The sequence below is a fragment of the Vanessa cardui genome, chromosome 4, assembly GCF_905220365.1.
Source record: "Vanessa cardui chromosome 4, ilVanCard2.1, whole genome shotgun sequence".
NCBI lineage: Eukaryota > Metazoa > Arthropoda > Insecta > Lepidoptera > Nymphalidae > Vanessa > Vanessa cardui.
The window spans coordinates 9912132-9924582 of NC_061126.1; the positions used below are offsets into that span (position 1 = coordinate 9912132).

The following is a 12451-nucleotide window of genomic DNA, read 5'->3' on the forward strand; positions in this document are numbered from 1 at the left end:
GAACGTTTTTCCTATCAATTAATCTTTCGTTTCATTTGATTTACGGCTAAATATAACTTATCGATTTTTTTTTGTTGTATTTTTCGTGTCATTTTGTCGATAAGATATCAGAGATATAAAATTTAATTATATAATTTGATTCGAATTTATTACCGTTATTTATTACACCTCAGTCATTTTTCTAGAAATCATTTAGTCCCTTATGTAAAGTATGTACCAGGCTTATTGAAAACATCCAAAAATGATTTGGTGGATGTTTATCTTATTCTTCGGTTATAATGTAATTAAATGTAATTGTAATTAATGTATATCTACATTCTACATATAAAAAGTTATAGAGATTCAAATTGCAACATATATACTTACGATAAAATATATTGGACATAACCTGTCTGAATAATCTTTTCTATGCTAAATCAGATACATGGGAAAAATTGTACCAATGTACGAAAATGTATGAAAACGGATAAAAGTAGAAAAATCCGTATCTCGATTATCAGTACTATACAACGCAAAACTTAAAGTACATACGAATTTCGAAACTTTTAATAGCTTCCAAAAGAAATTCTATAAAATTAAATAATATAAATTGCTTTACAGAATAATATACATATGGGATATAATTTAGTTTTGTTACTTTTAGTATTTATTAATGAATTTTAATTTATGTTATCGACACTATGGTGCATGGTATGTAACTGATACCTTGAAACACTGTATTTTAAGTTGTTTATATGTGCCGATAATATGTACCTACTTGTCCTTGAGTCCCATATTATTTAATTAATTAATTAAAGAATTAATAATCTTTAAAAACTAATATTAATATGTACACGTATGCCTCAGATCTAGAGTTGCTGATTTGATACCGGGTCAGGTCAGTAAAAATGTTTTAAGGTTGTTCTACCGAAAAATTCTAGTTAATATATCGGACACTAAAATGTGCCAGTGTTTATACTGCCTGCCTTGGCAAATAATTAAACCCATTGGGTTTGCGTTTGAATTTTGATTTACCATCAAATACTTACGAATGAGTGAGTCGAAATGGCCCAGTGGTTAGAACGCGTGCATCTTAACAGATGATTCCGGTTTCGAACGCAGGCAAGCACCGCTGATTCATGTGCTTAATTTGTCTTTATAATTCATCTCGTGCTCAGCGGTGAAGGAAAACATCGTGAGGAAACCTGCATGTGACAAATTTCATAGAAATGTCACATGTGTATTTCACCAAACCGCATTGGAATAGCGTATATGTTCCAAACTTTCTCCTCATAGAGAGAGGAGGCCTTTTAGCTCAGCAGTGGGAATTTACAGGCTGTTGTTGTTGTTGTTGTACGTATGAATGTATTGTAAATTGTTTAGTTGAGCTCTATGGTAAAGGTTACTATACAATTAGCGAGTTTATGTTTGATAGCACACCTTGGGAATGAAACGATCGCCTCCTGGCTATTTCTAATCATATACTACTATGTATTTTATTAATTTGACAAAAAAAAATAACAAAAAAAAGACCCGCTGAGTTTCTTTCGCCGGTTCTTCTCAGGTCAGGGTGTTCCTTTTTCCGAACCGGTGGTAGTGTTTATTTGACAATCAATAAGTAAGTGTAATGCTTCTATATTGAATAAAGGAATTTGAGTTTGAGTTTGAGTTTGTTATTTTTTTATTGTATTTTAGTGTTGTGTTGTGACGATTGTAATAACCGAGGCTGCAACGTATTCCAGCGTCGCTTGAGCGACCCGAGCGCGAACATAACGACGTTCGTGCGAGGCGGCTGGCGCGCGCGCGAGCGCGACGACAAGAGCCGCTCGGAGAACGAGGGCCTCGACGCGCTCTCGCACGGCCTCGCCGAGGTCGAGGCGGGCGACCTGCGCGACGGTGAGTGCGCCTCTTCATTGCAAACATCATGCTAGTGTGACGATACCCTCAGGGTAACAACAGTCAGATATCAGGATTTTTAAACTAACATGGTTATTTTTATTATTAAAGTTATTAATTTCGGGATATTTACCATGTTTTTTTTATTTTTGTTCGGTGGAGCTCGATATTTCGACATTGTCTACGAATGTCTTGTTCACGAGATTCTCGTGAATAAAAAAAAATAAAAAATAAAAAACATGGTAAATATCCCGAAATTAATAACTTTAATAAAGTCAGATATCATTTTAACAATCAATATTTATCATTGATCAAGAATTTTAATATATATTTAGCAACATTCTTAAGATTTTACGCTTTGATTTCATTCATTTATTCATCTCATTTTGAGGATAGATAGATGATTTTTATTATATGTAGATAGGATGCTTTAGGAAGTTATTATATTTTTGTTTCGTTCTTTGTATTATTTCTGTATGTATGAGAAAGTTCATTATATAAAACCTCCTAGATATGTACCTATGTAATACATAGGTACATATAATCTAGTGATCTCCCTCTCTTCATCAAGTCTTTCATACCTTTAACAGTAATGTAACCTTTGTATCATAATATGCTCATTTCCATGTTACATCATTATTTACCACCAACATTCGTTTTGTTACAATTCGTTGGTAGAAGTTATTTAATTTTAAAGAAGATTATATTTTAAATGGGACATTATTTTAGTTGCTATAAAAGTAATAAACATTTGGAATGAGAAGTACCTACACATATTTGTACTGAATATTTTTAATCGTATTTGAATAAGCTTGGTCCGACTTAAAATTTACGTAAGGCTTTTCTGAAAAATATTGGCGGACTTATTCATAAACTTCATTTGTGCATAGTTTTATCATTTCATATTTAGTGTATATCATCCACATTTCTCACTTTAATCGACCGATCACATTGGTATGACATGCTTCGAACAGTCTCAAAGAGAGATGTTATTTAAGACGCTTCCATTGACTCGTTGCCGTGATCGCTTTCCACTTGATCCGTGGAACATCGTGTCAGCGCAAGTTCCAAGGCATACCATACCGAGATTGCGTGCAAACGCAAGCGACGTTTCAATGACCGCGTGACTTCGTCGCTTACAATTTTGTTGGAAGTCGTGAGGTGGTATTCTGCTTTTATTATTAACTATTTTGGTTCACTTACGTTCCTTATCAAGGAATGCTCGATTTGTTTCGAATGTTTTAATTATTCGAAATGCTTCGATCACGTAGCTGATTGTGGGTCGCCGCTCATGCAGCTCGTTGACATAGTTATGTCAAGCATTTCTCGATAATTAAAATAAGTAAACCAGACTAGTCAGTAACCATATAATAAATGAGCACCTACGGTTAATTTCATAGTATATTTCTGCTTGTGTTTGTATTCGCGCTCTCGGTGTAGAGAGCCTTTCCGCCCGCCCGCAGGAAGCCCGCTAGCCCGGACCAAAATTCGCACGCCCGTATTCACTAACTCTCGACTTTACACACATCCCGATAAATGCGTCAGTTTAGTCAGAAACAATCGAAATACGTATCACTCAGCTCATTATGCTACGAATGAAGCTCACTAGTATGCAACCAATAGATAATTAAAAATATAGCGCCCGGTTAAATCCACGGCGACCACGAGTCGCGTACGGTTTGAGCGTTAAGATCGAAAGCTCGAAAGATTCGACGATCTCAGTAGCATGTTGCGTGAACGAACTCTCGAAATATCGGATCCGACCCCGCGGGTTAACGAGTAGTGGTGTGCGTCCGTAGGGCGGCGGGCTTCCTCGGTGCGCTGGCGCGGCTGCTGCGCGGGCGGCGCGGCGGCCGCGCCCGGCGACATGCGGGACGTGTACCGCCGCGCGCCGCCCGACCTGTCGCCCGCCTGCCTGCACACCGTGTCGCCGCGCCGCCGCCCCGCCCGCGTCACGCCGCAGCCGCCGCCGCTGCGCCCGCTGCGCCTCCCGCGCCCGCGCCGGGCGCCCTCCGCGCCCGCCGCACCCCCCGACACCGAGTGCGAGCTCGCCTGCGACGCGTGCTGCCTGGACGGGCGCACGTCGCCCGCCGCGCCGCGCGCGCTGCACGAGCGCCTGGCCGGCGTGACGGTGCGCGGCGAGGAGGAGCTGCCCAGCGAGCCGACGGGCGGCGGGGCGGGCGGCGCGGGCGCGGTGGGCGGCGCGGGCGCGGCGTGGAGCGCGGGCGCGCGCGCGTACGTGACGCTGCCGCGGCGGCGCGGGGTGGCGGCCGTGCTGTTCCGCAACGCGCAGCTGCCGCCGCGCCGCACGACGCCCGACGGCACCGACATTTACTACTGGTGCGACGTGCCGCGCCGCAAGCTCTCCGGTTCGCCGCCGCCTCCTTTCGTTGTAGCGCCTCGGGTGTCTAGTCTCCGCCCATTTAGTTTTAGAGCATATGATTGGTAAATTTTGCAATGAGCGTAACATCCGTTCGTTATGTTTGCGCAGAGCTCGACGACGGCGCATACAACCCGCTGTGGGCGATGCGCGGGTTCACGCAGACGTTCCACCTGTGGAAGGAGGGCCGTCGCGCGCAGTCGGCGCCGCTCAACGCGTTCCTCACCTACGTCACGCTGCCGTGGTGGAGCATCGCTAAGGGTGAGTCTGCAGACGTTCAGAACGTCATCCGTAGCTCACCGTGCAATACTTATTTAGTGTGTCTTAAACTTTCTATATACGCAGATCATCTGTATCATGTTGGATCGAACAATTTATCAAAGTGAAAGTACCGTCATCCGTTATATATCTAATGGTACATGCAAATGGTTTATCGATCAACTCTCTAATAAGATGTTACTTTTGACAGCAATAATTAAAGTCCATTAATAGATGAGTATATAGAGTTATATTTTAATTTTATTATATGTAACAATTTTAAAATTAATTATATGGTCTTATTACAGATATCCTTGATCATCGTGAAGAGCCCATCCTGACCTTCTGAGAAGAGACTCCTGGGGTTCCAAGCCCTATCCACAATATGTGCGATATTGCATTTATATACTTAACAGTCACCACCGTCTGCGAGGACGTTCTCGTACTAGTCATCCAAGAAATAAGTCAAATAATATATTAAACTAGATAACAAAGTGCATTAACTTAGAGCCAAATTTTATCATTTTAAAGATATTTTAGTTAAAGTAACAAAAATAAGTAATCCATATGTCGAATAAGAGCCAATCGTATTATTCGAGAATCCACCGAAAATAGTTTATAAAAAGCAATGTTAAGGCTGCGTTCACACTAAACTGACTGTCAACTGCGGAAATTCAGCGAGCGTTACGCAGTTTATTGTATTTCCATACATATACACTTTTTCGATCACATCTTACCGATAATACGTTATAATGCTATGCGTCGACGCCGATGTTCGGCGGTTGTTTAATATAGCGAGTCACTACACGCTGCGAACGCGGATTAGCTACGCGAATATTCACACATACGTTTGGTTTGAACGCGGCCTAATAGTATTTTAATTGTGAATACAATAGGCTATTTGACTGGTTTTTAAAATCCATTTTATATTATTTAGTAGAGGTTAAGGAACCCAGTAAAAGTTGATTTTATTATTTCTAGTACATATTTGCCGAAAAATATCATATTAAAATTTTAAATTTCATTCCATATTTAAATAACGCGCGAAAACGATACTTGGACAATATGGCGCTGTAATGGGGTCGGTGACGTCACTTTGCTGTATTTTAATCTGTGGTACATATAGTAGAAAAGTAAGATTTACAAGAAAGTGACTTCGTCATAAGCCCGGCCAATCAGGAGCGTTTTGTGTCACGTGACAAACGTTTGAAAAAATGCATTTTTATTTATTGATTTTGAATTTTGAATGAATTAAGTATTATTTTCAAGTTTCGTTAGTAAATAACCATTTTAAAACTCATAATATACACTGATTACAATAATTCACAATTTATTTTTCGCATTGTCAAATAGCCTATTACACATTACAAGCGACGCTGACACGGTCTGTCCATCAAGAGAGCACGTACTACCGCTACACGTAGCAAGTTAGCACGTAACATGCTAGTACGAGCACGCAATTACGCACGCAGTGAGCACGTGAGCAGTGAGCACGCACGTGAACACGTAGCAGGCGAGCACGTCTCACGAGTGAGTGAGTGAGTGATGTCACAGCAACTCCTATTCTCAAATCCATATCTCACTCGCACTAACTCGATTTTTAGTACGATTCGGCTCTTGGATTACATGTTGGAAATTGAAAATACTTTTGTTACACTTTAAGTCATAAAGTCAGTGAACGCTTCGTCCGTTTTTGATGAAGAATTGTCGCTTATAACTTTTTTGTTATCAAAAAGCGTAGTTCTACATTTTTTGTTTTTTTGTGTCTTGTTGGTATGTTTTGATTTTAATAACGAACTTCACATGACGCGAACTAAGTATTCATACTTTTCTCTATAAACAGTGATGGCCATATAATTATGAATTGATTACGAACGATTGTTGCCTCATATTATTTTTAAGTGCTATTTATATAAAACAACAGTAACAATTTAACGACTTTTTATCACTTTGATGATTCAGAATGTTAGTTGGTTTTTTAACCATTTGACAAGAAGTAATGGTTGTGTTTTGATCCCAGCTACAAATGATCGTTTGGATTCATTGGGCATCGCCTATTGGGTGAAAAAAATGCTTCTATCATTAAAAAAAACTGCTTTATTAATTTTTTTTGGCTCCGATGTCGAATTGAATTTTCGAACGTTTGGAATATGTAAAAATAATGTAAAATAAAAAAATAATAAGCATTGTCTTTCAAAAGTTTTCTAAATGATATGGCCGACACTGTAATATTTTATTATGATTGTCCTAACTTAAAATACAAATACTAGTCTTCCCTAAGTCACAAATGTTTTATTAATATTTATTAATTGAATAAGTATGTATTAGTTTTATTTTTACATCAAATTGTAATCGAACGACGAATGTAATAATCAACGCGTTTATATAATAAGTGATATTACGGTGTAATGTTATAGTTTGTTTCAATAGAATTTGTACGAAATGTGATATAGTCAACATTAATTCCCATTTATAAACATGTGAAACAGATTTTTGCGTAAGCTTTTTTTAATAGTTACAAACGCCTTACTGAGGATCCTTCGTAAAATTTTAAATGTGACACATTATGCCGTCATCGTCGTGGTTTTTTCCAAGTTACGTTTCCACTGAATTTTGTGTGCCTGCAAATGTATGTCATTCTTCTGAAGGTTTTCCTACATATTTATTTACACTGATAAGTCTTAACCAAACGAGAGAATCTTACAACGCATGCATGGAGGATGCAGGTTTTCATTGGTTTTTTATTTAAATAATTAAAACTTAAGGTAACTAAAGAAAATTTTGTTGTAAACAGAAAGTTGTCAACTTTTATTATGGAGACTTAGCATCAACAATGAAACAGCATTGGAAAGTTGTAATCGAGTTTGCTTATACATATTTTAATAATCCCATTTTGATTAAATTTGTAAATTTTCTATTAAGATAGACTATTTTTAATTCCTGATTGAATTTGCTTAATTAATTTAGAATATAACCTATTACTGTAGCATTGAATGATTAGAAATCTGAGTTAACGACCGGTAATGGTTGAGCTGATGTAATATTTCATTATTTTAAGTATTTAACTTAATTACTATTTAATTATGCAATTAGTCTATTTCGTTACATTTAAAATGTAATGTAACATTCTCAATATGTGAGGCTATTGTCATATTAAGCCATGTTTCGTCACTTTCTCGCTTGTATTCATTGTATTTATCTGAAAAAGTCTTGTATTTTAACCAATAATTGACATTACTAAGATGAATATATGGCATATTGTATGTGTTTATTGATCTCATGTTTCGTGAAAAAATCCTCAACAGTAATATTTTTATAATTTGTCAAATTTTTAAAACTGTTTATTGCGTAATATAAGTCGCGTGGAACGAGAGTATATTTTTTAGATCCCTTTGAAAGGTTTTGCTTCTGTCAGTTTTCGCGCACTTTCTTCTTTTTCTAAATGAATTCTAAAGACGGTAGTTGCATAACACTGGGCCTAGAAGATAATTAAAAAAAAAAATACAAAATGTGATGATGTCATGAATGTACAACTTGGATTATTTTATAATTTTACATTTAGCCTTTTTAGCAGAAGTATATAAGTATGTTTTAATAATTGCAGCTACTGCCACCAGTAGATCTTATAAGAGACGAGAGTTATTTAATAATTCTGAATGGAAGATATTATGTATCTGTTCACTCACGAATACGTAATACCACTTTAAATTATCAGCGTGCATTTGTATGTGTTACTCTGTGGCTTACTGTTTGACTTTGTGTGCGTGATACTGCAAACATAAGACTAAAGACACCAAAAAAAAAATACAAATTAGATTATATGTGTAATAATTATACGATAATTAAACTGAGAGGTGCGTCTTCGTGAGCGAATAAATCTATAATGAGAATAACATTTTATAATTTAATTTCAAATATGTTATGTCAAATAAATGGCCTTATAAATATAATTCCGCAAGATAAAATGATATATCACAAGGACCTAGTATTTTATTTATAATATAATTTGTTAAATTCATTTAGGTGGTACATAAAAACAAAAACTGTTCCTAAATTTTCATTTCTACATTCCGCTGAGTTTTTTCATATTATTATATATTTTTTAAAGTGTGTGTGATAGCCTAAGAAAGTATTCTGTATTCGTGTGATGTTTGTGTGGGTACTGTAAACCAGACAGTGATCTGTGAATTTATTTTAAAGACATTTTTTATGATTTGATCAATAAAATTGTAATCATACAAATGCGTTTGTTTTAATTGTTTTTACAAGAAGTTTTATAATTATTGATTAATTTTTTGAACTATTGGTAAAAACATTTTTTTACTCGCACAACCACTCTGTGGAACCAGCTTTCGCCGGCGGTTTTTCCGAACCGATACGATTTGGGAACCTTAAAAAAAGAGCGTACTCCTTCCTTATAGGCCGGCAACGCACCTGCAAGCCCCCCGGTGTTGCAGATGTCCATGGGCGGAGGTGATCGCTTTCCATCAGGTGAGCCTCCTGATCCTTTGCCCCCTATAACATAAAAAATGTGGTTTAATGTACCGGCAGATACTACTAGATCTCTAACACAATACTTGCAGAGGTCATAAAGTGTAAAATAATTATGAAAAGCGGAAACGGTCCAATATTATGTATTGTATGTTTTTTTTTATTTATGCCCCGCTGTAAAAGAAAACTGAATATAATCTGTTAAAACCATAACCAACCGCAATTGAGCAGTATGGTGACATTAGCTTCAATACAACTTGTTTATTTTTTTAATTCAATAACCAACAACCTCCAAGTAGCCACCATGCTGCAAAGGCATTTCAGGATTTTCTTAAGGAAAGATGTTTTGTTATGTAAAGTGCTTTGTAATGATAGAGTAAGTTGATTGGTGCATTCCCAACCGATCCTGAACCAAGCCCTCCGTTTCTGTGCCGTAGTGGTACATTAAAAAGCTTTACATTACTTTATTTTTCTTCTGAACAAAATATTTGTACTTTCGGGGTAAATTTAAAAAAAAATGTATATGATATTTTACCTTTCTTTTTATGATTTCTTCAGATTTAATCCATTACTGTAACCGGTCGTAATTACCTGAAATGAACAAGATAAAATATGACAAACAATTCATAATATCAATGTGTAGTTAAATTATTTATAAAACAGAGATTAACATTAACATGAAAATTAAGATTAACATGATAATTAATGATATCATATGATGATGAGTGATTGCAGCATCTGGTATTAAAAAAAATATTCATCCGATTAAAAAACATTTCATTATTTAGATTTATTTCATTTTTCTGTACGGAACAGCTTAGAATAAAACAGCTTAAGGGATTTTATATTAGTCACTCAGTTTACTCGCTAGACAATCTCGACTAATTCTGAATTGTTGGTTATCAAATGTAATCAGACCTTGCACAATAACAACGATTTTGCCGCATAGACGTCATCAGCAAGGCTGCCGGCAGTCACAATGACCGCTGTTATTCGGAGCATTTGTGAAAAATCCCCGAATAAGCGTGTAAGGTCACATTGAAAATGAATGCAATTTAACTGTTATTTTATCAAAATCCTGAAACATTTCATTACCGATGCCTCTACGAACTGAGGACTAAATTGGGGAATATTTTTCGTGTCTAGTGTAACCGTTTTGGGTTTTAGATTAATCGACAATGTTTTGAAAGGGGAAATAATAGAATAGGACTAGTAATTTTTTATTTATATAAGAATTATTAACATGTCCTTAAATACATACAAATGTGAATTAAAAGTAGTTACTTCTATAGTTAATATATCTGTGTCAATGTTAATCATTAAAGATTCCACGTGTTAAGCCTTTAGCCTACCTCCATATCCAAGCCGGTATTGGCATGGACCAAGTTAATAATCGGGAAGGCGATATTTATGACTCTTCTCAGTAGATTCAGATATAATGGAATCTTTAATATGCGGGTAGATACCCGGGTAAATACGGGTACATTTGTCTAGTAGTGATTCATATCGAGTGTCTTGAAAAACTAATTTCAGGGTTAAGCATTTGCACCCTTCGGTGCTTCGACGGCATTCGGAGTGAAGATCTTCATCTTCACTCCGAATGCCGTCTGGTTACTCAGAAGTACCTCGTTATTCTTTCTCGTCTTTTTTCGGTTATAGATGCAGTTCTAATTATATAATTATATATAAATATAATATATTAAACGCCAACTGATATTAAATTGATGAATTAAGCTCAATCATCAATCAATCGCTTCAAAGAATAGTGGCAGATTTTAATAATAAAGTTTGGTATTAGTTCTTAATTTGATATTAACATCTGATGGTAGGTTGAAAAATTGAGTACACGAAGTAGTGAGGTAGGTCATTATTTTTTTCGTCGGTAAACGCATTATCATTTCCCCCACATGATGTAGCCGATGCTGACGGTGCCGGTATACCCACTCAAAATTAGCGATATTCCGTCTTTTCGTGGGGCGTAATGGGATCGCTTGTGCATACTACCGTGACCTCCGGATGGTAAGCCCACTTCTGGACCTACAATTCCAAGGGGGTTTCTCGAGGTGAGACAGGTGTTGTATTTGGACTAACGTATAGGTTTAGATGATGAATGATTACTTTATATGGTTGGAAATAAGAACTTTAGTAGGAATTATCCCATCTTTTTCATTGTCACAAATAATTTATGATACTTAAAAAAAAGGTAAATTACAAATTGTATCGCTTAAAAATAGAACTTTGTTGCCTCCAAAATTAATTACACTTGTTTTCGATTGTATAACGTGCCAAGGTATTCGCTTCGTTACAAGCAATTTAAATTCGTTTTTTAATTGTTATTTAAATTAGGATGGTATAAATATTTTAATTATACCTACTTTTCAAAACTCTCTTAATGAAAAGTTTAGACAAAATTGACTAAAAGCAAGGTCTGTAGCTGCTAATAGACTTAGGTTTGATATACACACTCTAAAAATGATTCTTATTCTTATGCAGATATTAATAATGCCGAAATCTATCATAAAGATTACAATGATAGATGCAATTAGATTTATAAATAATAGAATAACAGGTTAACAATTTGTTTAGATATATACAATGCGATTACAAATGGCAAAATCTCAGAAAAGATCAATGCAATTCCATTGATGCAGGCTTTTAATGATATTTTCATCGCTGAGCAAGAAATAAATTACAACCATAATATACAGCACATGAAAACTCAATAGCGCCTCTCCGTGTTTAAACATACAATCTTCGGTTATGATTTATGAGACGCATATATTTATTAGTTAGGCGATCGAGGTATACAGGCTACCTGGTAGTAAATGGTCACCACTGCCAATGGTCTATTAGAATTGTAAAAAAAATAAGTCGTGATTTTGTCCTTTGTGGCTTCAGTTACACTGGCTCAGTGACGCTTCAAAACGAAACACAACAATACTGACTGTTGCTTCTTGGCCTTAAAATATATTATGATGATGGATGGCCCTGCTTAAAAAAAGCTCTTACAATACCCTAACATCCAATGAAAGTTGATGAATAAAACTACCTTGTTCGGTTGTTTTTTCAAAGCAGTAGAGCTTTCAAAGTGACGTTATCCAATAATGAGTAAATTAGGTAGCAAATGAAAGTTTACTCCGCTTCCTCAAAGCACTCAACCAACATTGTTCTATCAAAGAGTAAGTAGAGTCCAAAAATGAGCATATCCTGTCTGATCCGACGACAGTAGGCGTGCGGTATGCGAGCACGCGTCCAATCTAGTAATCGGTAATGAGTAGAGTAACCATTTAAAATGTCTAAGTTCATACAATATATACATAAATAAGTTTTATCTCATACTTCAAGAGATAACTTCATGATAAATTATTCACGTGCCTACTAAAAAAATATATTTTTCACCTAACCTAAGTTAACCTTAAGTAAAAATGTTTTACCATAAATTGAGGT

The 12451-nt window shown here is 36.2% G+C and overlaps 2 protein-coding genes across 2 annotated transcripts in view; one reads left to right on the plus strand and one right to left on the minus strand.

The window, feature by feature from the left end:
• LOC124544115 (uncharacterized protein KIAA0930 homolog) overlaps nucleotides 1-5289 on the plus strand; it is a 37389-nt gene extending 32100 nt beyond the window's left edge. The window contains exons 8-10 of the mRNA XM_047122559.1: nucleotides 1722-1875; nucleotides 4367-4516; nucleotides 4822-5289. Of these exons, the coding sequence (XP_046978515.1) occupies nucleotides 1722-1875; nucleotides 4367-4516; nucleotides 4822-4862 (345 nt within the window). The 3' untranslated portion in view covers nucleotides 4863-5289. The remainder of the gene's footprint in view (nucleotides 1-1721; nucleotides 1876-4366; nucleotides 4517-4821) is intronic.
• The window catches only part of LOC124544114 (phosphatidylcholine:ceramide cholinephosphotransferase 2-like), a 91224-nt gene that overhangs the window by 25147 nt on the left and 53626 nt on the right, over nucleotides 1-12451 (minus strand). The window lies entirely within an intron of this gene.